The sequence below is a fragment of the Sordaria macrospora genome, chromosome 7 (assembly GCF_033870435.1).
Source record: "Sordaria macrospora chromosome 7, complete sequence".
NCBI lineage: Eukaryota > Fungi > Ascomycota > Sordariomycetes > Sordariales > Sordariaceae > Sordaria > Sordaria macrospora.
The window spans coordinates 3,619,712-3,647,301 of record NC_089377.1 but is presented as its reverse complement, the minus strand read 5'-3'; the positions used below and the strand labels follow the sequence as shown (position 1 = coordinate 3,647,301).

General features: G+C 51.4%; 5 protein-coding genes and 1 non-coding gene across 6 annotated transcripts, besides 1 other annotated feature; 4 read left to right on the top strand and 2 right to left on the bottom strand.

The window, feature by feature from the left end:
* Positions 1 to 3,544: 3,544 nt before the first annotated feature.
* Positions 3,545 to 3,622: a sequence feature (Short protein (SMAC4_14152, WPJ67332.1) was converted to a misc_feature.).
* A 780-nt stretch (positions 3,623 to 4,402) lies between these two features.
* On the top strand, positions 4,403 to 4,867 carry SMAC4_14151 (uncharacterized protein; the record flags this gene model as incomplete). The annotated part of the gene is made up of 1 exon (XM_066091798.1): positions 4,403 to 4,867. The coding sequence occupies one exon, from the start codon at positions 4,403 to 4,405 to the stop codon at positions 4,865 to 4,867; it is 465 nt and encodes a 154-aa protein (XP_065947850.1).
* A 1,854-nt stretch (positions 4,868 to 6,721) lies between these two features.
* Positions 6,722 to 7,681, top strand: SMAC4_09402 (uncharacterized protein). Its single transcript, XM_066090944.1, has 2 exons — positions 6,722 to 7,408; positions 7,493 to 7,681. The coding sequence occupies exons 1-2, from the start codon at positions 6,955 to 6,957 to the stop codon at positions 7,531 to 7,533; spliced, it is 495 nt and encodes a 164-aa protein (XP_065947849.1). The 5' UTR covers positions 6,722 to 6,954; the 3' UTR covers positions 7,534 to 7,681.
* A 2,172-nt stretch (positions 7,682 to 9,853) lies between these two features.
* SMAC4_09401 (uncharacterized protein) lies at positions 9,854 to 14,347 on the bottom strand (the record flags this gene model as incomplete). Its single annotated transcript, XM_003344101.2, has 3 exons — positions 9,854 to 10,290; positions 10,353 to 14,131; positions 14,324 to 14,347. 3 exons carry the CDS (start codon positions 14,345 to 14,347, stop codon positions 10,281 to 10,283), a joined length of 3,813 nt encoding a protein of 1,270 aa, XP_003344149.2. The 3' UTR covers positions 9,854 to 10,280.
* A 259-nt stretch (positions 14,348 to 14,606) lies between these two features.
* SMAC4_14150 lies at positions 14,607 to 14,679 on the bottom strand. Its single transcript has one exon. It is a non-coding gene; the product is annotated as a tRNA-Val (tRNA).
* Positions 14,680 to 19,320: 4,641 nt separating this feature from the next.
* SMAC4_09399 (uncharacterized protein) lies at positions 19,321 to 21,126 on the top strand. Its single transcript, XM_003344099.3, has 2 exons — positions 19,321 to 20,533; positions 20,598 to 21,126. Exons 1-2 carry the CDS (start codon positions 19,331 to 19,333, stop codon positions 20,910 to 20,912), a joined length of 1,518 nt encoding a protein of 505 aa, XP_003344147.2. The 5' UTR covers positions 19,321 to 19,330; the 3' UTR covers positions 20,913 to 21,126.
* An 805-nt stretch (positions 21,127 to 21,931) lies between these two features.
* SMAC4_09398 (uncharacterized protein) lies at positions 21,932 to 27,579 on the top strand (the record flags this gene model as incomplete). The annotated part of the gene is made up of 2 exons (XM_066090943.1): positions 21,932 to 25,612; positions 25,687 to 27,579. Exons 1-2 carry the CDS (start codon positions 25,538 to 25,540, stop codon positions 27,577 to 27,579), a joined length of 1,968 nt encoding a protein of 655 aa, XP_065947848.1. The 5' UTR covers positions 21,932 to 25,537.
* Positions 27,580 to 27,590: the final 11 nt, after the last annotated feature.

The following is a 27,590-nucleotide window of genomic DNA, read 5'->3' as shown; positions in this document are numbered from 1 at the left end:
AGGTTTATTACTGATAAAATGACTTGATCCTCGCGTGACGAACGCTGATTGGTGGATAAGGTATGTTCTGTGTAGAACTAGTTCCCTACGGAGGGATGCTTTTCAAATTGGCTGGAATATGATGGTAGAATTAGTCCCACATGGACACTTGATCTGCGCAGAACGTATGTCGATATCACGCTGGCCATTTGTGAGATTTAAATAGGAAGAGAAGGAACTTCCTTTCCTCTTCCCCATTCTTGTCCTTACCTCCTACCTTAACGTTCTCTGTCTTCTCATTCCACCATCATGGCAAAGACAAACCCTGCCCCAGCCACTTACCTCAGGTACTCTCCTGGGAATGCCCAAGGCTACACCATGGCCTCCCCAACATTGCATGTCGCCCATTATGGCGATGTGTTATGTATACCGCACCTCCTGAAGAGCCCCCCAGTTCCCGTACCACATCGAACACGTCGGTTCCCAGGTGTTACGATCTTATAAGGGATCACTTATGTAAGCAGTTAGGTAGACCAATCAGGGCCGCGCCGGGCGCAACGGCGCATACTGAAGGACCAGTATATAAAGAAGGCCTCCCAGGCCTTCTGAATACTGGGCTCTTCAGCAAGCAATAGCGATCACAACCTACCAGTACCTTTCGGCTACTACTCCGTTGCTCTATTGTTCTATCCCAGCGATAATACCCCTGTGCTTGTAACGGTTCGTCACACCAGGCCAACTACACCTTCCCAAACAACGACATTCAACCAGCGGCTACGTCAGGCTATACGACCAGCTTGGCTTTATTCAGAGACATGGCAAGACTCGCCGACATTGCTGAAAAACATCAAAACTGGCGCAGTCCCCTCCCCAGTTTCTTCATCTCAGCATTTGACGATTTCAACCACGCTCGCTTTTGGGGCTTGCAGCGTAAGGGGCCAGTTTATATGTACACCATTGACACCTACAAATTACCGCTAAATGGCCAGTGGGTGTTCTGGCTAGAGAAGGGCAACGAGTACCTGTTCGTCGACAAGATTCCCGGGGATGCTATCGTCGCCGAGCAAGAGATCAAGCCCGCGGAGCCAGCGCGTAAGTTTACCAAAATTCATCGTCTCTCCTTATATCCCAGTGTACCCCATGATGATTCGGCTTGCTTGTGGTCTCTAGTCTTGCGGATCGATCCGAATTCTAGTTCGCACGATCCAGAACAGGCATTCCACGCCATCTCGCGGTTGAATAACGAGCGTCTAGAAACCGTGACGGCTCCTGAACCTACTCGGCCTACTCGATCTCTCCACACGGGGTACATGAAGTGTTACATTGGTGACACTCCCGTCTTCAACTACAAATACAACTAGACGGAACCAAGCCCGTACACGAGCATCACGTTGGCTTCAGGATTGAAGTATTAGCAAGACACCCAACTCTTGCTAATACTAGACGTGGACATCCATCGCCCACGTCGAAGAAACGCCAAGTCCGGCCAACGGAAATGTTCGACACTACACGTGACAGTATAGTGTTGGACTCTCTCGGTGGCCAGTGGTCACCCAAGGGTACCGCAAACTCAACCGACGAGGAAAGACACTGGGGTGGAAGGATGGAAGAGATGTTTGGGAAAGAGCGGAGGAGGACGAAGAAGAGGGCAACTGCGAACGACAATTGCATTGCCCTGGCGAACCCGAATGGAGATCACACATTAAGTGTGATCAAGGACGCCCATACGCACCTTCACTCAGGGTGCACCTGGCCCCTGATCCATCTGCGTCTTGGATCAGGGGCCAGACCATGCACAGGGCTGCTCCTGCCACAATCGAAGTGGCACAAATGGGAGCAGCCACCTGGAGATGCTGGAGGGAAGATCGAGAGGCACACCCGGCCAAACGCCATGAAAGACTCCTGGCATTTGGCCGGTCAGTTCGAAGACGTCGCTCGGGCTGTGTCATCTGGTACTCTGCTGAAAAACAAGCAGGCTAGTCGACAACCTTGCCTCGTCAGTTCAGGTTCATGTAAGAAGCTGTCACGACTCTGGACACTGGAGCAAACCTTATATTCGAAGCGAACCCAACGAAGAATACGACCGCGAAGCCGTATGCGAAAGACAGGGCAACCAGATTAGACAAATGAAAGTCAACTTAACTCGTCATCCATATTGCTACGAGCATCTGATGAAAACGGAGCATACTTCCACCGTTACGATCTTTAAACAATTTACCGGTCAAGGCATGTCATCACTGTCAATCAAAGCAAAGTTTTCGCCTCACATTCTTCATCTCATTAAAATGCTCTCTCCGGCCAACGAAGGCCGGAGAGTGTTGCATGTTTGGTCTGCGTTTTTTTCCCCGGTGGACTCAACTGTGAAGCTTCACACAACATCACACAACGATGTCTATTGAGACTCGCCAAAGCCGCGAAAGAGTCGGGTCCAAGGCTCGGAAGCGCTCCCCGATCCCAGTTCGGGGTCCTATAACCTGGAGTGCATGCGTCAGTTTGGAAAGGGCATATTTTACTCAACAGCCTCAGCCGAATTTTGAGAATCTGTTCAAAACACAATACATGCAAGTTGAACTTTATTTGGCTCTGGATTGTTTTAGGCAACTTGGCTACCTTGGCAAGGACCGAGAAGACCAGGAAACGGCGAAAACAACCCAGGTAGACTAGTGAGACCAGAGTCGATCGATCATGCCTCGATATGGAAACTACCCCTGTGCCGGCAAGTGCTCTTACAGGTGCTCCTAGGCTGGCTCTGGCAGTGTTGTTTCTACCTTATTTACTCTTGACACTCGGACTACTGATGGAGCCTCAGTCTCGCACCTTCCCCGCATGCTCTAATCCCAAACCGCGTGCCTGCCTCTTCGGGCTTCGAGACCTGGTCTACCAAGATGAATGGCATTCAACACCCCACGACATAACCAACCAGACCAAACAGAAGGAGCGACTCATTCCTTGAGCTTAGGTACCTCGAGTCTTAGATTGCAAAGGAGGAACAATCTGGCAGGAAGTTCGAATGTGATTTCTACATGTTGAAGTCTTGAACTGGAGGAGGGACGAACCTGCGGAACCCTTTCAACTCCGGGCAGGGGGATGACATTACAACTGTTCCTCTCCTTTCTAGCACCACCAACCCAAGTCTGAGTGGTCTGGAGACTTGGTAGTGCGCGGTACCCTCAACAGCATTGCTCTTTGAGCACGTTTTCCTGCCTATCTCAATTCCGACGCCCACCAGATCAGCATGGCGCCCTCCATTCTGTCATTGCCAACTACACGGTTCCTTGCTGGGATCTTCCTCGCTACCTCTACTTCGTCGAATACGCTCAATAACAGGCGTGTTGCAACAGCGACGGGAATTTCAAAGCGGCAGATGTATGGAGCCCATTGAGAGGACCGAATCATCTTCATCAACTGGTCTCGAAGCATGTGAACTGGGCTAACCTAACTCCGTTCATCTCCACGTTTGCCGACTACCATCACGCTTTCAATTGGGCCAGGCAGCGTCAACCGTGGGTCACTATTTACGAAATTGATACGGAGAGGCTGGACGATCGTTATTGTTGGGTGTTTCATGCCAGCGAATTTACCCCCCGCTGCTCCGAATCCGAGTTTTTATTCCTTCACACCATCTCGGGAGACGCCATCGTGAGGACCACAACTCTAGGGCGCTCAGCTTGTAAGTGAAACACATCTCTCCCTTTCCTTACTTCACGATGGTCGAAATCATCAACTAACTAGTGAATTGTACCTACAGTGATTGGTGAACGAGCCAGGCGTCTACAAGGCTATCACTAAAGGTATTTGGATCATGCCTCTGCAGAGCAAATTCAGAGTTTGACGGGGGTTCACCCACAGGAGAGAGAGATCACAGAACCAAATTTCTTCGTCTATTCCAAGTCATCAAGCCTAATTGTATCAAATGCATCAAAGTATACACCTTGCTCACTTTTCTCCCATCCCACCGTGACAGATTGCAACGTCAATGCTACTGCCACTCTAGGAAATGTCAATTTTGCTCCTTGCTTGAATGTCCCGGATCCTCTCGTCTCAGAGTCTCGCTCTGGGATTTGGACGACCACAATTGTGATGATTGCAAGTTGCATAGGTCAGGCGAAGTTGCCATCTTCTTTCTCTGCTCTGGAGTGCCATGCTTGGGGAATGGTTGACTGTTAGGTCATCTTCGCACTTTCCAGACCTCTACTTCGTCAATCCTTATGAGATTGACCAAAAGGCAGGACGTCTGGTTGTACATTTGCTGCGGTGCCACTTTCTTTCCAAGAAGCTCACGGTTTCTTCCTCGCTGCTCCGGGGCAGTTACGCAGGACATTACTTACGCAGACATTTTGTGGCCGAACGCGACTCTTCCAGCATCGCCACCTTCACCTCTTGGACTTTGCACTGCTCTTGGGAGTTCCTCCGTCAATTCGTCATGTCTCTCCCAATCACCTGTTACAACTTGAACGTCCCCGTCGATCACCGCCCGAAGTATCTATTCTTCGTTCAGCATGGCAGCTCCCAATCCTCCATTAACCCCTCTGGGGGCTTTGATGCTGCAGATACCGTGACTACGCCGCACAGTCGGTCACATCTCGAATTGCTCATCGGGAACCATGTGAACTGGGCGTGCAGAGTCACCAGCATCTTCATTTCAGCATTCGGTAGCTTCAACCGCGCCTATGACTGGGCAATGCAGAGGGATCCACCGGTCACCATCCACCACATTGACACCGCAAACATCCACCCAGATGTCCTAATCTTCAGGACCTTTCACTTCGTGCCAATGGCTTCGGACAATGAGTACTTGTTTCTGCACAGGATCCATGGGTCTTTCATTGTCCAACGATATTCGCTTTGCCATCCCGATGAACAAAACATGAACCAGGTGCAGGCTTGAGAGGCCGAGATCTGTAAGGTAAGCATAGAATGACTGGACCTTTATCACATAGAAGTCATGGTCCTGGGGCTAATGATTGCTCGAGCAGCAATGGCATTGGCAGGCCAAAACGTGGGATTTGGCGGGTTTTGAATCCAGCTTTAGCGATACCCGACAAGCAGCTGCTGTCCGTTTGGTAAACGCTCTGCTTTCATGTTTGTTTCGATGAGTCACGCGCGACGGCACGTAAGGACAAGGTTGGGGGGGGTTTCTTTATTTTGCAAGAAAGGCGTGCAAGCTTTCTGGTTGCTCGGTTGCAAGGAACTTTCGACATTAGGAACAGACCAGAAGATCTAAAGACGTTGGGAATGGCAAAGAGAGGGTCAATCGGTATATAAGCGCCACAAAAGCGGGTTTGAGGTCAGTGGCAATGGCAGTCGGCAACAGGCATAGGTATGTTCTGCGTTAGTCGCTGTAGTACAATATTATTGATGTAAATGGAGGTAGTTCGTTCGTATCGTGCTGTTGTTGCTTGCAAACAAATTCGCCACTGGGCAGATGCCCGTCCTCCTGCAATATATATCGGGACACCGAGACTAACCTGTCGCATCTGTTGTCCCGGAATTGCGGGCCACCGGGACAATACATATGTAGGTTTGATGTCGCACCTGGCAATGGACCGGCGCCCGAGTGGCTTGACTGGCTTCCTCCGCAATCTGCAAGAATCACTTCACCTTACTGAGACTCTAACTACACAAAACCAGTGGAACACTCATCTCTACATATCTACAGCACAAATCATGCTGGTCGCGTGCGGGACCCATACAAAACCCCGCACGCACTACCAAAATCATAACGTACGGCCCGAAAGCGCATTTTTCGCCCGCAAAATAATTATTAGCACTAACTGAATTTCGCGCTTTTCATGTTAGTGCATCGCCTTTTTCCTGTTTCTCCTTCCCAACGTATTCCTCTCATATCTAATAATCACGCACGGTACCGTAAACGTCTCCAGCCTTTCATCCACCACGGAAGGGCCGAGGCCCTACGGGCCTCCCCGAACACTAGTTTTTCATCCATTCTACGTACAAGATCTGTTTTCTAGTTACGATCCAATCACACTGCGGTTTGGTAAATAAGCCCAAAGGGTAAAATAGTCTGGCCACCGAGTGCGATGCTGGATCCCTAGTTCAATCAACGCGCTGCTGGATAAGTGAAGCGTGAGTGTCTACATCTTTGCAACGTTCTTTTTCGGACGGCTGTAGCTGTCCTCACCCACTTGCTCATTGTTATCCTTTCTCTCTGGTTGCTTTCTTTTCTCTCTTCTTTTCTCTCTTCTTTTCGTGGATGGCGATGAAGACGGCGACGAAGACGGCGATGAAGACGGCAATACCGGGATTTGGTCAATGATTTTGCTAAAACAGAAGGACCCAGTGTATTTTGGCACAGACTGTAGCTAACACTATTACAAATGGACCAACCAAGAGTGGGCTCAAAAAGACGCCCTAACTAGTTATAGGGCTGTGCCACGGCTGTAGCCAATCAGAGTACAGGAAACTTTCTGCGCAGGCGTCTGGCTTATAGACGAACCGTCCTTTAACAGTCCGCTCCGGTGGATGTGGGTCCTAAACTCCCCGACTGAAAGTCATCCACCTTTACATACTGGTTAAAGCACGCTTCAAAAATCAGTCGGCGAATCAGGCTGGACCCGAGACAGAGACCCGAGCTTCCGGTTCCCGGGTCCGGAAAACTAGTACAGAAATCGGCCTCCCCAGGCCACTCGATACTGGCTCTTTAATATGCAATAGATGACACTAGAATACCGTGCCTTTTTGATGCTCGAACTTATACGTCTCTTATCTCAGCGACATACAGTGGGTCACCAAAAAAAAAGCCCTTTGGTTAAGCTTTGCGTGCTGTCAAGGACGCTATGTGGAGACAGTAGGGAGAAGGGACGTTTGCCGAGACAACACTGAATCTTTCACGTGCTCCGGCACTAACAACAGCTTCTTCTTGCCTAAGCGAGTGAGGGGTTCTTTCCAACAACATGGTCGGTCGGCCATACCCAATACTGAAGGGCCTTTCAGCTCTCATCGAATTCCGGCAACATGACTCGCCGTCGTGGTGGTCGTCCCTGGGGCTACTACTCGGAACGTTACTACGACATCCCGCAGTACTTGCATTTTGTCCAGCACCCCGGATCCCAATCGTGGGAGGACGATGATGGCTCCTTTGTGGCAGCTGATACCTGCTCAACAGGCCGTCGAGGCCTCTTCCATTTAGAGGATCAGATCAGCCTGCATGTCGACTGGTACTATCGGGGTCCTACATGCTTCATCTCCACGTTTGCCGATTACGATCACGCGTACAATTGGGCTAGGCAGCGTTTCAGGCCGACCAATATTTACACGATTGACACCTCTCGTCTCCCCGATGATTTCATCATCTTCTATGCCGGACGTTTCAATTCGGACGCCTTCGATAGCGAGTACCTGTTCCTCGACTTTATCCCTGGATATTCAATCATTTACTGTGAATGTCTCCCCCGATACCCAAATTTCAGTAAGTGTAACGTAACACTGTAGTCCAGTCTCTATCCTTTTGTGCGTCCGGATCTTAAAGAAGCTGACACAGAAATGATGGCAGGGACAAACCAGAGACCTAGGCGATCCCAAGGGTTTTACTAGGGACTGGACTTGTGGACGACTTAAGAATGAAACGGACCACTGGGTTTGGCCGCGTTAGCAACACCGGCTTTCAGCATGAAGTCCTTGCTTTTGTCTCTGTCGCTTGAGATGGTTGCTTTTTGTTGTTATTTTTAACGTCTACTTCCGCCTCCCGTAGGGCATGAGACGTCGCTTGACATGGTTGCTTCAGGCTCAGAAGAGGGTTCAGCAGAGTTCCTGCCTATGTTTCCTTCCACCAGGCAGAATGAGCTCAAGTCATGGAAGGAACATACTCAGGGCGTTCAAGGACTGTGGAAGTCACGTCCAAGAGCACGCAGCCAGCCTAAACAGCAGGAGCTACAACAATGGCATGTGTATATTACCTCGGCTGCATTCCATCCAGACACTTGCGGCCAATCTCATCCACTTCTGCATTATACAGCCTCCTTAAACCCCACGGCGCCGTCATAATAACTACTGACCATCATCATATCTCGATATTTCTGCCCTCCACTCTTTTATCCACCACAATGGACGACCCTTACCAACCTCGCATTTGGCGTCTTGAAGACCATTTCTTGCCAGTCGAACAGCTCCCGCCCTTGCTGTACCATGTGCGACATGCACATTCTTTAACCTCATTCGGGCCCAACGGCGACATTTACACCAGTCACCCAATCAAATCGCTTTTTATCGCTTCCCGTGACAAGTTGGACGACTTAGTTCGATAGCATCTTGACTGGCAGTCCAGAGGGCCAAGCCATTTCATATCGGTCTTCTTCCACAAGGCGATAGCGTGGAGCTGGGGTATCCAACGAAGTCCCTTGCGAGTCCTGTATACGATCGACTCACAAAGACTGCCCAGAGGCTGGCCAATTGTTTGCGCCGGGGTTCACACCCACAATCCATTCGATGCCGAATTCGTGTTCCTTACTTATATACCATACGATGCCATCGTCGACATAGAAACCATCCACTCTGTGCCCGGTCTGGAGTCGTCCGTCGAACTTGGCGCGCCTGTTGTCCCGGTCCACTATCTTGCCCTCCCTCAAGTACTAGGTCCACCTCCACGTTTCCCTCCCCCGCCCTACCAGGAGGTCCATGCTCTGTGTCTGGGTAGCCAGGCTGCTCCCATGCCGGATCCTGCGCAAACACCGTCGCTTGCGCCTATCGGGACACGGCCTCCAAACGAGGAAAGAGTTCCTCCGCTCCCGGGGAGCGGCCGAAATGCACCAACGCCGCCGGCTCCTGCGCCATCACCGCCGCCTAACAGATCACCACCATCGTACGAGGCACCACACCACTTTGCGTCACCGCCGTATACCACGCCCGCGCAGTACATCACGCCTGTTCCGCCTGTTGGAACCCTTCCTCCGGTTCCCCCTGCAGCTGAGAGTGGAACATATGCCCAGTCCGACCCCGGTGGCCCGCGTGCGCCCGGACAGGAGTCGTCGACAGCGCCGTCTGCCACGTCACCGGCACATACCTCGCCCGGGCATACACCGGGGCATCTCACCCCAAGCCAAATCATGTCAGGGCAAAACTTACCAGCTGTGCCTGTCGTTGGGTTCCCTCCCCCGCCCCTCCCTCAACCTATCGATGAAACGACTGCGTCCGAGCCGCCGGTCTCTTCAGCTCCGGAACCGTCTACGGCGTCCGATCCCGGACCGAGTGATCAACCCGAGCCGGTCCGTAATGCCGAAACACCTGGCCAGTCCCAACCCGAGCGAGCTTTTGGATCCAATTCTGGGACACCTGGCAGGCCCAATATCAGCTTCTTTGCGGAAGACTCTGATATGGAAGTCTCTGATGCGGAAGGATCTCCCAGTTTCACGCGTGCTATCAAGTCCAAGCCCAGCTCTCCTGCGCCTTCTGGGCCTTCTGGGGCCAAACTCAATTTTTTTGCGGAGGACTGAATGATACGCCAAATCATAGCCGCGTCCGCAATGCTAGATGGAGACGTGTTCAGCGTGTCGGGGAGTTTTGGCTGCTGTGGACTCACACTTTGTTGGCACCTTATGTGATTGTTTGGGCGGGGAGTTTTACCATCTGTTGGCTCAGTAACAGTTGCAGCGTTGGAGATTTTCTACTGTTTCCTGCACAACATTACTATGCACCCCCAGCGCACGAGATGAGCGGATTCAAGTATCACAAGGACCGTTTCTGGATATTGAGGACAGAACTATGCGCCGATAGTCTTGTGTGAAGCCATATCTGGCATCTGCTTCTCAATAAGTTTTCCTTGATAGCGAATTTCAACGTCCAACTCTATAATCTTCTTCCTGTGCTTGATAAATGAAACAATGCAGCCTAACCGGAACAGTACTATGGTATCAGACTATCAATTATAAGGCTTACTCAGCCCAAGTCCATCTCCTCCTCCATACTCAAACAGCGCAAATTCGATCACCTGCCTGTCAACCTCAAACTCCTCAACAAGTCCCTCTCGTCGTGAAAACCACTTTTCCACTAGCTCATTAACTTCCTCTCTCCGCTCGTCCCACCAATCGTCAAAATCCATGTCTGCATCCTCCTCTTCCTTCCTCTTTGCCTTGGCACGAGCAACGACCCTCTTCCCCTTACATTTCAGCGCCTTGTAGTTCTCCTTCCACTTCTCCCTTTCTTTCAAGATGGACATATCCTTTATTTCCTCCTTCCCATCTCCATCTCCGTTCCCATCTCGACTCTCTTGCATTCCCTCCCCCTTCTCCCCCCTCCTTTCTTCCTGTCCCTCCCTCTCCCTCTCCCTCATCTTCCTCCCCATCTCATCAAAAAACACTCTCATCATCCCATCCTCCGTATTCTCATCCCCCGCATACCCCCTCATAACCTTGATATACCTTTTTCTCAACTCCCTGTCGTCCTCACCTGTAGAGATATCCTCGTAGGTATCACTGTTGGTATCACTGTTCTTGTCCTTGTCCTTGTCAAATACCTTGTAATCTTTCATTCGCCAGACTTCGTACGGCTGCAAAACACCGAAAGTGGACTGGATGTTCTCGATGACCTTGCGCGCGGAAACGGTACATTGGATGCGGGCGACGCCGCCTGAGGGATAATCGCGCTGGAGGAGGGTGATTAGGTAGGGAGTGCGGGATTCATGGTCGTAAGGATCGTGGATGTAAGGCGCACGGGGGTCCGGGTATTTAAAATCGAAAGCATGGGTCGGTAGAGGTAGGGACTTGGTGGTGGTGGTGGTCGCGGTGTTGGTGGAAAGTAGAAGTCGGCGTTTGGGGGTCTTGATCGGTCGAGACGAGGAGGGACTGACTGCGGCGGCGACGGCGGGGATGTTGCTTTCACCGGATTCGTCCATTTGTTGGGTTTTTAATTTCCTTGTGGCGATGATGTCGGGGTTTGGTGGCGCTGGTTCTTTCCAATTGTCTTCAACTCTTTGGCTCGCGGCCGCACCTTCCTCTGCAACGAAATCGGCCTGTCGGCTGTGGCTTGTGGAGCCCCGAGCCGCATAGGCGGATGCAGACTCGGTGCCTTTGAAAGGGGAAGGCGCAACTGCCTGCTCATTGCCGTCTCTCCCATGCAGGACTTCTTTGCCCTTGCCTTTTCCGCTGGTAAACGACGGGTCTTCGGTGAACCCTTGCCCCTCTTTCTCCGTACCGATTATATCCACGTCTTGACAGTCTTGGTCAACTTCGACGGTCGGTTTACTGTTCTCCTTCAACGCCTTACCACTGGCAACATCAACCCTATCCTCCTCTTCCTCCTTCTTATCACCATCATCACCGTCATCATCCACAACCATAACCTTCGTCTTAAACGTCCTCTTCCTCCTCGGCCTCTTCACCTCCCTCGACTGTTCCATCGGCTCCATACCTCTAGACTTTCTTCTCTCTGCCTCAACAAGAGCAGGATCAGCTTTCCACTCCTCGCACCCCTTCTCGCTCCACACACAAACTCCCATCTTCTGCATCTCCTCCCCCGTCATCCTAACTGCCTTGTACATATGCCACCTGTCCATCATCATCGCCGCGTTTGGCTCCAGCTTCTTGTTGCGGTTCCTCTCTCCTTGCATGTTGCCCTCCGCTCCCTCGGCTATTCTGCTTACTATGAACTCTGCTCGCGGATACAGCAGGCCGATCACGGATATGTAGCGAGCTTCGACGATGACGGTCCGGTTGAAGGCTTCGCGCTCTGGAGGAATCGGGAAGGTGCGGGGGTAGAGGTCGTTGAAGGGGACTATGTTGCGGGCAGAGAGGTAGGATTGTAGGGAGTCCGAAGTGCCGAGTTGGAGGCAGCGAGGAGGGTTGGTGATGAGGGAGAGGATGGCGGGGGTGAAGGTGTTGGGGATGCGAGGGGGATAGGGCGAAATAAGGAGAGGGTGTTGGAGTGTCGTTGTTGGAGCGCGGGTGGGTTGGAATTGGTCCATGTTGCTGAACGTGGTGGGCACTTGGGCGCTTTCGGGTTCGGCCTTGGTTGAGTCTTTCTCGGTTGATTCGTGCTCCTCGGAAGGGGCCTGGCCTTGCTGGTCCTGTCTTTGGATCTGAGGATTTTTGGCTTCCGTGGGAGGCTTGGGGGTCAGTTTACGCAGGTGCTGACTCTCAGTTAGATCACGGTCTCGGCTAAGTATCGCATCTGCAGCTGCTACGGCTTCGTACACTGATGTCTCTTCCAGCGGTCTTTGCACTAGGTCCGAGAGTTTATGTCCTGAAGTCGCTGGTTGCGGAATGGTGGGCGCATTACTCACAGATCCGGAAGGGCCAGCAGTAGCTGGTCTCATGTGTTGCATCACTGCTTCGGTATATGACTCGTGTGATGGCAGGGATGGATGGTAGACTTGCTGAACTTGTGGCGTCGCAGAAAAAGTGGAAGGCCACGGTGCCTGAGATTCCAGATACTGGCCGTGCCGTGAAGATTCACCGACTTGTGGTCCGGAGACGTTGCTCATCTGAGTCCCCCAATCTGCGGATAAAGGTTGGACACCCTCAGCAACCAGTTTCTCTAGCGGAGGCATAGCCTGTGCTAAACCGAGTGGTTGTGAAACCTCTTCCGGAGGCTCGGCATAACTGGAATTTCGGTTCGAGTAGGGCACTCCAGGTGGGAACGATATGCCCGGGCCAAGCGTGGGGATGCGCTGCATAACTTCCTCGCATCGCGCGTCACCAATACCACTGAAACATCTCGGTGTGAAATTCTCTTGTACTCCAGGCCTCTGAAGACTCGGATCATGAGAAGTGAAATCCGTGTTGACCAGGGTTGCCGCTCTCGAAGCCCTGGGCCCTTCAAACATTGTCTGCGCGATCTCCATGTCGGCCACCGGAGCTGTAGGCTCAGTCCACACGCTGGCAAGAAGTACATCCATGTTGTGCCTGTATTTTAGCGGACGTTGACGCTGCCTCTCACGTTCTTGTAATTCCTCCCGTTGTTCTGCGCAAGTGTGCTTCGGTGTTGCGTCTATGTTCTCGTTCTCAATGACGTTGTTGCGTGGAGGGCTTGAGCTGGGGAGTCCCACCTCAGCTTTTCGGCCCGAGTCCCAATTGCTCAAGTCCATGGTCATGGTTGTGTTCTCTTGTCCTGAAGGCTGAGCCACGGTCGCGCTGGCGACCGCCGGGGTTGCTGCTAGGGAGCTCAACGGACTGCTGTCGACTTCGTCTTCGAACGAGAAGGGACTGTTATCATCCAGCTCCATCGGTCCTCGACCGAATCCGCGACTAAAGCTTTGCGTGCTGTTTCTGGTAGGCGACTGCGCCAACTCGACGCTGGCTCTAGCAGCGTTGTCCTGCTGGATATGAGGTGTTCCGGGAACAGAGGAGGCTGGAGCATCGCCTTGCGACGTGAGGGTAGGGTCAACAGGAAGTGAGGCCCTCTCCGCTGCCGGTCCATGAAAGAAGACGCGACCATCATGAGGTGGACGAGACACTGGGGAGTAAGCAGGCACAAAATGGTTGAATGGCTGGTCTTGATGGACGTCACTTCCAACTCCATGGGGAGAGTAGCCTTGAGCCCTGGGTTCAGCGCTGGGCCGAAAGTAGGCTTGAGTATGGAAACGAGGATCGACTTGAGAATTGGCGTAATGGCTCAAGGGAGGATGGAATTGGCGCACATCCAACTGTGGATGCGGACGGAAACTTGGGTCTCCAGGAGAAGAGAAAAGTTGAGGAGTCGGTTGATGGTTGAACCGTGGGTTCACCTGAAGGTCGATGAAAGGGTTGTTATAATGGAACTCCAACGGCAAGGGTTGATAGACACTGGTCTGCTCAACGTTGTTGTGCCGCCGAATCTGATTGATGTCTTCAAACAGTTGCTGGAGCGGGTGTTGTGGGTGTTGATGGGGACTTGTCTGATCAGCAGCGACATGGTTCTGGCTACTGTTGCGTGCGGCTGCAACGAGTTCGCGATCAATCATCTCGTTGTCCTGCCTGTGGTTACTTTCGTTCTGGTTGTTTACTGCAGGACCTAGCAGTGCGGGATCAATCATGTCGTCGGGAATAGGAGTCGGATTGGAGCGCCAAATGCCATGTCCGTCTTCGACGCCTTGCGCACGACGGAAGGGGTCCATGGTGATCAAATAGTTGTGCGGTCTTGTGAGAGAACTGGATACTGGGGACTCTCGAATGTTACCGGTTGAAGAACTATCGCCGGTTGGAAAAGTGTGGTCTTCAGCTACCTTAATTTTGAAATGTTAAGATACTCAGTCAGAAGTGAAATATGAGTTCGTTGGCGGTGGTGGGGTTGTAGGAGAGAGGGTTTGACACGGCAATAGAGGGGCAATGAACGTGGGCAGTAAGAAACGCGGGAAAGCACACTACCTATTGCGTCTGAGAACGCGTTGCCGGCCGGCCGGGCGGGTCAAAGTTACGAGAGCAGCTGGGAGAGTGGTCATGGCGCTGTTGGTCTCTGTTCACCGGCTTGGCTTGAAATTCCACAACAGTCAACGCTCAGCCACAAAGCGATAAGCCATGTGTGTAAGCATTCAAAGCACTCGTCCACTCATCTCTTAAAGGAGTTACTGGTGTCTCTTGATAAACAACAAAAAGAAGGCAACCGAACAAATAATGCGAAGAAAAGGCATGCGGTCACAATATCCTAATCCAGCCACGACAAGCGAACTCACCATGCAGCAAAAAGCGAAAAAAAAGAGATGCTCGAACCAGGTTTCGAACCTGGGACCTTTCGCGTGTGAGGCGAACGTGATAACCACTACACTATTCGAGCGTCGGTTGTTATTGAGATTTTTGGCAGCAGGAAAAGCTTAAGAAGGATGTCAAACTGTACGCGTTGTTGTTCCACTCTGCAATTGCTACCGAACTGCCTTTGTCCCATCGCCTTCGACCATTGCAGATCTAACTTGCCAGTCTTTGGATACCGCCTCCATTGTTTCCCGTTTCAAGGAATCACCTCTATTCTTCCGGATGCTCCTCCTTCGCAGTCCCCTTCAATATTCCGCTTGGCTCCCAATTCCCGGCCTTCCTGTAGAAGAACTCGGTCTTTAAGTAATTTATGTTAGACTCTTCTTGACTAGTTGAGTTAATGGTAGAGAATGAAGATGAAGCCGCGGTAGGGCTGGAGCTGCAGTGAGTGGACATTGAAGTGGTGGATGTACTGCCGGCGGAAGTGGTTGAGCCAGTACTCGTCGTAGAGGTACTGGTATCCGAGGGTGTTGTGGTGGTAGTGGTGGTGGTGATGGAAGTGCTGGAAGAGTATGAGGACTCGGACATTTTAGTGTGTTTGGGTTGGTTTATTGAGTGTTGGAATTCGGACTGGTGCTGTGGCTTGATAGGTCAGAAGTGAAGGATGGTAGGTGAGAAAACTGCAAGCTCCTGTCACATTGTACTCCTTATATCCCTATTGGCACTTCAAACCCTGTCATTAATACATGCATAACATAACAGTGTATTCACCATGTTCGATGAATCAGCTCGGTCTACTAGTTCCCAGGTAGCCATCTGAACAGAGCGGGCGCTTGCAGCATTAAATGATGTTCCCTTTTGTTCCATTGCATTTTCGACAGTGAGCCAGTCAATGACATTCCTGAGAGATCTAGACCCTACAGCGCTCAATCTGTTCTATTTATAGTGCACACTACATCTGCTCTGCTACCTTGATGCACCTGCCCATTTTACTTCCTCATTGTCTCTAGGCTCCCGGCCTTCAATTCCCCTGTCAGGTCTACTTATAGACCAATCTTTGAGCTTTGAAAGGCTCCCCGCAAGAAGAATATGCGTGGCAGCAGGTGCCCTGGATGGATCATTGTTAGTACAGGCTTCCCTCCTGAACCAAAGACGGCTTGGCATGTTCGGTGATTGTAATTTTATCCCAATGAGAGAAGACTTCAAGAGGCTTTGAGGGCGATGGATAATGTCCCTTGTTGAGTCTAGACCCCTTCTCTTGGAATATGAGCGACTGAAGTCGAAAATGGTGCGGAGAGCAAACCCTGACCTAACATGAGGTTAACATCCAACGATGCTTCACCAAACATATTCGATGTTCGAGACATGCACACGTCCAAAAAATGTATAAATATGCCGTTTGTCCGAGTACGTCATGTGGATCTCTTCACAACTTCCCAACCAACACTGACACCGGAACCAGCCTCAGCTCTTCACAGCGCGACCAAGCATACCACTACAACCAAAGCCCTCTAAATGCACGCCCCATTCACCTCCACTAAGACCACCGCAACCGGTACTTCCACCTCAACGTCTACCTCCGCCGGCCAAACGCAAGTTACCCAACCCCCTTCTTCCTCAACCTCGACTTCTGAGAACAGCAACGGGAACAACCATTTGTACATGTCCAAGGGCAAGACATGGAATTCCGGCTCCGACAGTGTCTCTGGAACGCAGGCTGCGTCAAGTTCAAGCTCAGGGAAGAAGTGTAATATCCTGTAGACCCGTTTCCATGTGACACATGGCTATGAAGAAAAGCATATCAGATGGAGCCTTGGAGCCACTGATCTCTTGATGGAATGAAAGAATGGATGTATAATGAAATGAAGAATTCGTAGAGGAATAAAGCTCCCATCTGATGCTTTCAACACCTAATGCTTCATGCTCCATGCCTCACTCACTTGACTACCCTGCAAACTCATATCGGATAATGAGATGGCAATGGCGCATCGTTCCACATCTTCTATGGTTGGGTAATCACTCAATATCCAAACAACCGGGAACTAATACAAGAAATCGTGAACACCCCTTGTCATTATCCACTTTTCCCTCCACTCCAGTCTTCCGAAATTCCAGTATCATCGATAACAAGTTAAGCCATCAAAACCATCAACATGTCGTCCTCCGACTCGAACAAGAGCAGCAGCTCTTACCTTTCCCCTCCCAGCTCCTCTTCCACGACGACCTCGTACAAGACAACTCCGTCAACAACTAGCACCACAACCACCACTAATACCACCGCCACTAGCAGCAGTAAAAGCGGTAGCGGCTCAAGCACGTCGTACACGACCGCCGAGACGGTGGTCGTTCCGAGCTCGACTAGCTCGGGAGTTAAGAGGAAGTAGGTGAGGTACTGTGCCGCCCAACAGAGTTCATTGACGTCTTTCAGAAAGGTAGAATGGCGGCTGATGGATATGAATGAACATAGAAGCTCCGGCCATGCATGGAGTCGGAGTGTCCGATGAATGTCCTGATGAAAAATGGAGATGTGAAATGAATGGGAAGGTCGAGGGTTAGGGTAGATAGAGTCTGAGAAGTGATGGTCATGCCGTGCATAGAATAGCAAGCAAGAAATGATCGGTGAAGGGAAATGGTAATATGAAGAGATTGAATGCAATGAAAGCCAAATTCGTCTTTTTTTTCCGCAATGCTTGAATGTGCAAAATGACAGCGAAATGTCGGAGTGTCCTCGTCTTGGAAGGCGCGACGTTGTCGTGAAGTCGCCCGCGTCTGCCCTCTCCACTGGACTTGGCAAGAGCCGATAGCGCCGCAGCGCCGCAGCGGGCATTAATCACCATCCACAGCGCCGTAAGCCCTGCAGAACCACTGAACCCCAAGTGTTTTAGCGCTCCACCGCCCAAACATTGACATCGTGGGGAAACCCCGACAGGGGCAGCAACGACGGGTTATTCCCTGCGTACCTCCCGCCCGTCTCCGTGGTGAATTGGCGACACCGGTCACCGCGCACATCGCCGAGTGGCCCACCGACTCGCTATCTCTCCGTCATTTCGGAGCTTGGAGTCATCGGCAGCCAGCGGGCTGCGTACCCCGGCTGCCAGATTGGCGTGGCATATGGTAGAGGCTCAGAAATGCACTCGGCAAGCGGAAGGACACCAAGGGAACAGCGGCACCGCCGCAACACCAACGGGAACCGGCAAGAAGCCAAGCGTTTTAGGCTATAGCTTGTTTGAACGTTGGACGAGTCCTTGCTGGGTTGGGTAGGAATCGCTAAAGGAATCGTAACTCCGATCACCACCGAGGCCGGTCATTTTGATGATGTGGGTACACCATCCATGGCGACTGTTTGAAGGGTCTGAGGAGCTTTTGATGGTATGTTAGCTAAACGCAGAGTGGGGCTCGGCGATTTGGATGGGGTGGTGGTCAGCGATGACGCCGGCGCTTGGTGCATGACTGTTTGGAGTCGGAGAACGTGTTAGTGCGTGGGGCAGATGATCGGGGATGGCACGTTAATGCCTTCGCTAGTGGACTCGGAGCAAAGTGGATTTTGACGTCGGAAATGGACTGCAATTGTCCAAGAAAGATTGACAGAGAGTAATGAGTGCAACTGAGCTTGTGGCTGTGTTTCTGTTTGCGGTGTATCACGAGGGGAAACATGGGACAAATAACGGTGTCTCAAACTTTCCATGCTGTGTTCCAAATCCGTGCCACCGGCAACTGTTCGCGGCATCCCTTTCGAAACATTTCCATGCGGAAAGAGAGACACTGCAAGTGCGACTGTAGGCGCAAGCAATTCTCCAAGCCAAGACATTTCTCCTTCAAACTTTGGAGAAACTACCTACACGCGAACAGATAAATAAATTGTTTCGCAGTTGTGATCACCCAATTTCTCACAGTCAGTCAACCACTGCCTCCCAAGCGCCAACCCCTCAAAACGGGAACATTCAGAAAGGAACAGTTTTGGGAGTACGGGGATGACGACTCCATCGCCGAACTATAAGCGGCCGCCCCCAATTTGCACCTCTTGTGGTAGGAAACAACTCGCTACCGCATTGGGGACCATGGATCGCCGCCATCCAAACATATTGGACACTCAATCCAAGCGACCGTCTGCACCATCGCTCGCAATCGCCTGAACAAATGTTACCAGCACAGTGCATGGAGCTATCGGATAACACAACCTTACGCCCTTTGACATTCAGTTTTCGCAGTGGCTGCTGTCAGTTGACAGACTGTGTCAGACGCTCGTATACCCGTTCTAATGCCGAGTCCAGTATCACGCAAGGGTCCTAGTCCCAGAACCCCAAACCGACCAAACATTTGTGCAGCAAACAGACCCAAAATTCGGTTGTGACACCTTACCCTGTCGTAGATGCGAGTGCATGGCAGGTTGGCGGTTGGGAAAAAGAACGGGGCCTCTGCGGCGCGCTGCCTGCCGCCTGCCCGCCCGCCTGGAAATCAAATTGCAGCGGTCGCTATCTCCGAGTGCGGGCTCCGAGCCGGCTCTGGCTTTGGTTCTTTAGGTACATATCATCCTGTGAGCCTCCGTCTCAACTTTTGTCCTTCGTTCCCATCTCTCATCTGTCACAAATCTCTTGACGAGTAGTTCACCCCTTGTGGACGCGCAAAGAAAACCGCGCCGTCAAGTGTCACCATCCAGGCCGAGCAACCGCAACACCGGGAAGCAAACAACGGCAACACGCAGCTGAGCGCATCCTGTCGCGTGATCCCTTCCTCCCATGTTTGCAACTGCGACCACCAAAATGACATCAAAAACCCTTTCCCCAACCGGCACCGACGCCGGCGCCCCGACTTACGCAACCGATAACGAAGGAAACATCTCCGACCAGTCCACCGCAACTGGCATCCCTTCGCCCTCGCGCGCCTCCTCCGAGAAGTCTTCTCCGTTAGCAGCTCCTCCTACCACCACCATCACCAACGCCGCGCCCCATGCTGAGAAGCAACCAACCGGTCCACCCACAGGCGGTCCTCCGGCTGGTGCCCCCGGCGGCGCATGGAACGCCAGCCCGCCGCCACCCAACGGCGGCCTCGCCGCCTGGCTCCAAGTCGCCTCCGCCTTCTTCATCTTCTTCAATACCTGGGGTCTGCTCAACACCTTCGGTATTTTCCAGACTTACTATGAGTCTCCTTCCTCCATCTTTCAGCCGCCTGGCTCCGTTTCTTCGTCAAACATCAGCTGGATAGGCAGCATTCAGTCCTTTATGGTCTTGCTTGGTGGACTTATCTCCGGACCACTGTACGATAGGGGCTACCTGAAACATCTCATTGTTGTGGGAGCGTTTGGAGTTGTCTTTGGTCACATGATGCTTAGCTTGACGAAGGAGTACTACCAGGCGTTGCTGGCGCAAGGGTTCGTCGTGGGATTGGGGGCGGGCATGATGTTTACTCCCGGTGTTGCGGTGTTGCAGTCGTATTTCAGTACCAAGATCGGACTTGCTACCGGCTTGGCTGCAGCTGGTAGCTCTTTCGGCGGTGTGGTGTACCCAATTGTCTTCTACCGCCTTATCGACCGGATCGGGTACGGCTGGTCAGTCCGCGTAATCGGGTTCATTGCTTTGGGAACACTAGCTGTGCCCGTGGTTTTCCTCAAGCAGAGAGTTAAACCCGGCAAAGTCAGGGCGTTTGTGGATGTCACTGCTTTCACGGATGGACCGTACATGTTGTTCACCCTGGGCTGCTTTGTGGGCTTTATTGGGTTGTATACGATGCTTTTCTACCTCAGCTTCTTCGGGCTGGATACTGGCGCGACGAATCCGGCTATGGCGTTTTATATCGTTCCCATTCTCAACGCGGCGAGCATGTTTGGACGCACGCTACCGAATTGGTTGTCGGATAAGGCCGGGCCCTTCAATATTTTGATTCCGGGAGCGTTGGTGTGTGGAGCGTTGACGTTGGCTATGATGGGGGTTAAGGGTCTTGGGGTAAGTCTCTTCTGTCTCTTGAACACGGTTGAAGAGTCCTTGCTAACTGTCTTTCTGTGTGTAGGCTATCGTTGTCGTCGCCATCCTCTTTGGCTTCTTCTCCGGCGTCTTCATCGCCCTTCCGACCGTCTGCTACATCGTTCTCACGAAGGACAAGTCTCGCCTCGGCAGCAGGATCGGCATGGGGTATGCGTTCCTCGGTCTTGCAACGCTCATTGGCGGTCCCGGCGGCGGTGCGATTCTGCAACAGACTGGTCATGGCGGACATAACTGGACGGGCATGTGGACGTTTGGTGGCATAATGCTTTTGGTCTCTGGTGTTTTGTTTATCGTCTTGAGGGGTTGGAAGTTTGGGGTCAAGTTGACGACCAAGGCATAGAAGCCTGAGCATGGTAACGTGGTGTGGATGGTTGGGTTTGAGGTTGAGGATGAAGAGATGTCGGATGTAGATATCTAGGTCTAGTTAAAAGATGGTGTATATAGCGGTGTGTGCATACAATGATATATGTATCAAAGACCTAGACTTCTTCTTTCTTACTTCGCGTATCCCTTACGACTTGCCACAGGTCACAAAGAGCTTCAAGATGGCGTCGCGCCGGCTACTGTAGTGTCGAAGACAGGTGTTCATATACTATCTGGTGTCTGGACGGGCGATGCCTTGGGCATGCGCATATGGACTGTGCCGACTAGAGAATGTTCTCAGCTACCCTTATAGAAACGCGTATAAACATAGAGGCCCAGACACTTGGTTGTCCCTCTTTCATAGTATCTGATCTAAATGCCTTAATGGAACAGCAACAAAGGTAAATACCGACGACTGATACAATCCATTTTTCACGCGGCGTGTGCGGTATCATTTCTTTTGTGACGAACCGTTACAAGCACAGGAGTATTATCACTGGGATAGAACAATAGAGTAACGGAGTAGTAGCCAAAAGGTACTGGTAGGTTGTGATAGCTATTGCTTGCTGAAGAACCCGGTATAACGAAGGCCGGGAGGCCTTCTTATATACTGGTCTTCAACCCCGGGTCCTATCTGATTGGTCAATCTATCTAGCTTACATGAGGCTCAACGATTGGATCGTAACATCTTTCTTGTTCTCATGTTCATCTTTCCTTTGAGTGATCAGAAATTAATTGCAGAGAGTGCAAGACGACAACAGAGGTTCCTTGCAAAAATAATTGCAAAAAAAAATGAAAGGGCCAGGAATCAAACACATGAGTCATATGAGCACCTGGAAAGGAGTAGAAGAGCCTTATTTACGTAACCGGAAGACGCCAGAATGCAACAACTGCAGGCAACACAACAGGCTCACCCACTGGTTACCAGACACTATACAATCTCATCGGGAACTACAGGGCATATTTGCAAGCACTACAGACACCTGTCGTATAAAGTTCCTGTATGGCAAACCCTACCGGTCGCCCGGTAGGTTCCGCACCTAGGAGCATCCCGCTTGCGACTGCGTGCCCCATGCGGCTCCGTGTGTTTTTGTGCGCCTCTGTCCAATACCTACCTGCGCTACACACCGCTTGACCATAGGCCCTGTGGAATTTGGTACTTGTTGTATACAAAGAGATGGCTTATTAACTTAGGTCCCACTTGCACCACGGATGCACCTCCTGGTGCAAGGGCTAATACATGACATTTGCGAATTAACAAGGCAGATCACAACCTACGTCTTAGCAGACTTCTATGATGAAAATATTCGCACTGGTCAACACAGTATTCATTGCTAGGCCTTTTAATTCATTCAAATTAGCACCAACTGGACCTTGCTTCCTTTCAAACGCTCATTACTACCTAGTTCCATGCAAACCGCTTAGACACGCTCTAAATCTCGTGCATCATGGGATGTCTGGCGTCAATCAATATCTGGACACAGCTATTCATTACCTACAGCGCAACCATCTTAGGCGCAGCAGAGAATAGGTAGGGGTAATCTCGGCGACAGAGACAACAAGGTAGGTGCATGCACGAATACTTCAAACATCCAACACCAACTGAACGACGCAGGTTCTCTAGTTTTAACCACAATTTACTTTTGCGAACCAACAACACCTATTGCTTTTTCTACATCGTCGACTTGTTCGATTCGCGCGACGGCTGGGAGGCAGTGATCTTGACGAGTCACGTCGGGAAATGTTGATTATCTGAGTCATTGCTGGGCGACTAACAAACCTATGCGGCAAAGAATTCATTGTTCTTTCAGTTGTTGTTGGTGTTTGTCGGGTAGTACACCGGCAGGGGTGCTTTTCACAGCCAACATGTTGGCAACTTGGCGTGTCTCAAGCCGTCTTTGATGTCTGTTGGCACGTCCAAGAGCATTTCCTCGTTCCAGATGCCGCTTGAACAATGACCGGTTAATGAACGAATTGATTCTTTTCATCCATATAACCAACGACGCGAATGTGCTCAGCCCAACAAGCTGTATCAGATAATCAGCGGCCGGTTTTGGGTTGTTGGCACTTGGCAAGAATGCTCCAACACCCACATTATGGAAAAGGAGTTTGTCGCTCACAAGATTTAGGTATATCTACCACCCAGTTCTCCTGGCTTGATTGATCTTAGTCTAACTGTAGGTCAACCGAAAGCATCTTCCACGTTTCAACCCTCCACTACCTTAGCCATGCTTTCATTCTCATCCAGTCATTCTCGCTTCTTACCTACAAACTACTAGCACAAAGCCCATCCCATCCCATCCATTCACTCCTCCTCAACATGTTGTAACCGCTCAGGACAAGAACGCCAAGTACAACAACTTTCTTGCTCTACCAGTAGGAAGGACTGACTCGATCGATCGTGCTGCCGTAGTCACTAAAGACGGAGAGGGTAATCTTGTGACGCCTGTGACGTCTAAGCAACACGGAAAATCAAACTTGGGAGGATCCCAGGATGCTAGCAAGCAGGGTGGTGGAATCTCCGGCTCTAGCAGCAGATGATGGGCTTAGGATGCCGACGTTCCATAGGTACCTCCGAGTAAGTAATCCTGTCCATATTTCAGGTCTTTAATTCCGTTCCAGACGAGAGTGGAAACTAATGCGTTGTTTGAGAAAGGCGAACTTTTGACGAGATTGAACGACCTCGGAGTACGCGTTGACTGGGCTGTTTGTGATCGGTGCGGGATTATCAAGGAATGTCACGGCGGATGGGAGACTGGAGACCTATGAGGGAAAAGGACGATGTATGTAAGCTAGCCTTCACATGCACATCCTAATGGGCAGAGGGTCGTTCTGGGATTGAGGTGCTATGTGTGTTTGCAAGGGATAGTATGGAACTTTAGCGGAAGGGCAACCCGTTAAAGAAGGAAGAGGTTACACCTTTCTATGATCCCAAAACGAAATTTGCAATTTCAATTTCGCAAATATGCTACGACCTACAAAGGGTGCGATTGCTTCCCATCATGATCTTTCTTCTGGAGTAAACTTCTGCTAAACCACTACACCTACCTCTCTCAAACATCCACTATTATCCGCCAACACTTTCGCGATTTCTACTCTCCATACATCTTACACCTTCACAGCACCAGCCCTCAAAACCTCGTAATTCCCTTTCTACCTTCCTACCTTTACATCGTCACCTCCGAGTCATATTGCAGTGCTAGCAATCACTCACCATGACCCATCAACACCTGCAGCCCACGTCACCTTGACAATTTCCACCACCGCCTCTTATTTCTCTTTTCCTTCCCACGACTACCGTTGTGCTGCTCCACACTCTCAACCTCCACCTCCGTCCTCCCTTCCGTCTTCCCTTTCCCTTCCTTTTTCGTCTTCCCCTCCTTACTCCCGCTACCGATGCTGCTGCTGTCATCGATGCTACTGCGGCGGTTGTTATTCTCATTCTCAACCTTCTGACCATAGCCAAATGCGTACCTTCGGTTCCTGATTGTAGAGGCCCCATGAGAAGTCTCAATTGGCGTGGAGGAGGAACCCTTCCCTACCTTTTCTTTTTCCTCCAGTTCGGAGGCCACATCATGGAGTAGACCTCTGCCTACACCTCCAAAGGTAGCATAAAGAAGATGTCAGGCATTTTAGCGTGGGGTCTGATCTGTCTATAGCTCAATGCAGTGTGACGCATTTCAAATTGGAGATGGAATTTGGAATATAGTAATGGTTGCCGTGTAAATTCATAGGTTGAAGGTCTTGAGGGGCTTTTAGATTATAACTGGTGGTTGACACTACGCTACGGAAAGAATGGGATGTTGGTTGTAAAACAAAGCCCTTGCAAAAAATCATTATATGCCGGAAAACTGTCAACCGTGATGTCAGTTGACGTTGTTTTTGACATTTGGCCGTCAACACCATGAATCAAGGGTATGCATGCTCGACACCACCTCTTCGTGATCTGCGTCTGGGATGGGAATCTTGGCATTGATCCATCGACAAGGATGAACAATCTGAACAACATCGTTCCGACTCACGATGTCTGATGCGCACACTCCCAACCCCCAAAGTATGCGTCTATACTCCGTACTCTGTACATGTCCGAGATTCTGGACCTCTTGTACAACAATCAGCAAACCGATCCATCCAATCCGGGGAGATGGCCATGATGCACAGCGCCAGAGTGAACCGCCCATGTACCATGTCTTCTGTCCGACTTGAAGCACGTGTGTTGTGTGTGTTGGCCTTTGGGGTCTCTGTCGCACTTTCCACGCGGCGCTTCTGGTTCTAGTTCACCACAAGTTCTATTTAGAGAATATGAGACATGACATCAGTGTCTCCACTGCCACATCACTCGCTCGCGACTCGTAGCTCTTTTGCAATCAGGGTTCGTGACTTTCAGCTTCGGCGATCGGTGCTCCACTTTGCCGGACTACGAGCGGACCCAAGCGGTCAATGATTGTGGCGCCTCAATTCTGGGGCTCGGAAGTTGGCAGCTAAAGTGGCTAGCTGGCGCGACACCGCCAGTTGTTGACATTTGCGGTGGACATATAACCCAACTCTGGCCCCACGAGCTTTGTATATCAAAAGCATTTGGTCCAGGTCCAGCAACTGATCATGAGTGTGAGCGGCATCATCCAACATCCAGAGGTTCTCAAGCTGGGGGAATCTCTCCCTCCTGGAAATCCCCATGTAAGTCAATGGCATCTTTCTCCCATGAGCCGGAGCCCCATCAAACCAAACGCCATACTGACCTCTGCCCCTAGGGAGTAAGCGTCCACCTCCCAACATGGGAAGACACCCTCGGCTGGGCCTCTCGTGACCGTCGCGTTCTGGACACCATGGTCACAGGCTACCCGCGCTTCTTCATTCCGCGAGTAGTCGAACGCCTAGCCGAGCGTATTCTCGAACACTTCGCCCAGGCCCTGTCCGAATCCCACGGCCACGAAGACATCGACACCGACGTCGACCTGAAGGGCAAACATGCATTGATTCTCTCGACTGGCCATCACGCGCTTATGTGTCGACGCTTATTCTGCCAGAAGCTCTTCCCAAATTCCCCAAAAGCGAACTTCGACATCCTCATCGCCCATTGGGATGGCAGCATTACCGCCGTACGCGAAAATGACAACTTACCCACCCGGAAGAAGGAAATGGCCCTGGGCCAAGAAGACATCTTCCTCCTCCCCTACCCCGTCGAAATGTTCCCGACTGCCAAAGCCTTCTGGCAACATACCGGGTTCGGGATTTCGAGTCGAAGGGCGAGTTACTGGATGGAGAGCTCTCCGTTTCTCCAACTCTCGCCAAACGGACACAGACAGACCAACTATGGCAACCGCCCATCTCCAACCCCTTTCGACGAAGACAGCAACACCCAGGCGTTGGGCGCAATACGCACCCGCCTTGCTGACTGCTACTCGACCCCTTCCCTCCCTGTTGCGAACGATGATGTACTGCTGTATCCAACAGGCATGTCCTGCATCGCCGCTATTAGCTCAGCTATTAAATCCCTTGATTTGCCGAGATTGAACGGGAGGAGACAACCATCCGTGGCATTGTTTGGCTTCCTCTACGTCGACACCCTCAAATTGCTCTCCACTCTCCTCGGCTTTGACTTCAAACTCTTCCCCTTCTCGACACCTCTCTCACCATCACCAACCACCCGGTCAAATCCCGCGCAGTCTTCTCTTTCAGAGCTACTGGAATCAGGCGAGCTGCAGATTGACCTCCTAATAACCGAGTTCCCTGGCAATCCGTTACTTCAAAGTCCCGACCTAAAGAAGCTCTGGGAGCTGAGCCGAAGATATGGGTTCGCGCTGGTCGTGGATGACACCGTTGGTGGAACAGGGGCGAATGTGAATGTCCTGGGCAGATGCGATGCCGTGGTGAGCAGTTTGACGAAGATGGTTAGTGGAGGTTGCGATGTAATGGGCGGTTGTGCTGTGCTCAATTCTTTTTCGGGACGGTATCAGGAGTTGAAGGGATCGTTGGAAGGGAAACTGGACGGGGGGTTGGGTCAGTCGGGGCAGGGACAGGGAGGGATGACTGGAAGGAACGGCAAGAGAGACTCGGGGTACGCAGCCAAGCTGGAAGGGGATGTCAGCAAGGAAGAAGTCCAGAACGAAAGGAAAGAAGAGACAGATAGAAGCTGGTTCCCCTCCGACATCGACACCATGAACAACAACAGCCGCGACTTTATCCACCGCGTCCGTCACGCTAGTTCCAACGCCAACTGGCTAGTCCAGCATCTCCTCCGACCGCATACAAGCGTGCAAGAAGTTTACTACCCCAGGGGCTCATCAACGGAAGCCATTTATGAACAGTTCCGGGTAAAACCTACCTCTACCTCTACCGACCACAGCCTAGGCCAAGCAGAAGAAGGAGGCTACGGATTCCTGGTCTCCATCAAATTCATGACGCCAGCCAAGGCGAGAGCGTTCTATGATGCGCTGGATGTGGCCAAGGGACCGAGTTTGGGAACGAACTTTACGCTTTGCTGTGCGTATACCCTGTTGGCGCATTATCGGGAACTGGAATGGGCGGCGGAGTTTGGGGTGGTGGAAGATCTGGTGAGGATTAGTGTTGGGTTGGAGGAGAGGGAGTGGTTGGGGGAACGGGTGGGGAGGGCGTTGAAGGCCGCGGGGGAGTGTCGGGCATGACCTTGGAGAAT

Excerpts from the sequence above, each read along its gene's own strand:
- SMAC4_09402 (XM_066090944.1), top strand. The coding sequence starts at position 6,955 with ATGACTCGCCGTCGTGGTGGTCGTCCCTGGGGCTACTACTCGGAACGT. Across the intron at positions 7,409-7,492 it reads CCCCCGATACCCAAATTTCA|GGACAAACCAGAGACCTAGG; the intron begins GTAAGTGTAACG and ends AAATGATGGCAG.
- SMAC4_09399 (XM_003344099.3), top strand. The coding sequence starts at position 19,331 with ATGTTTGCAACTGCGACCACCAAAATGACATCAAAAACCCTTTCCCCA. Across the intron at positions 20,534-20,597 it reads TGGGGGTTAAGGGTCTTGGG|GCTATCGTTGTCGTCGCCAT; the intron begins GTAAGTCTCTTC and ends TTCTGTGTGTAG.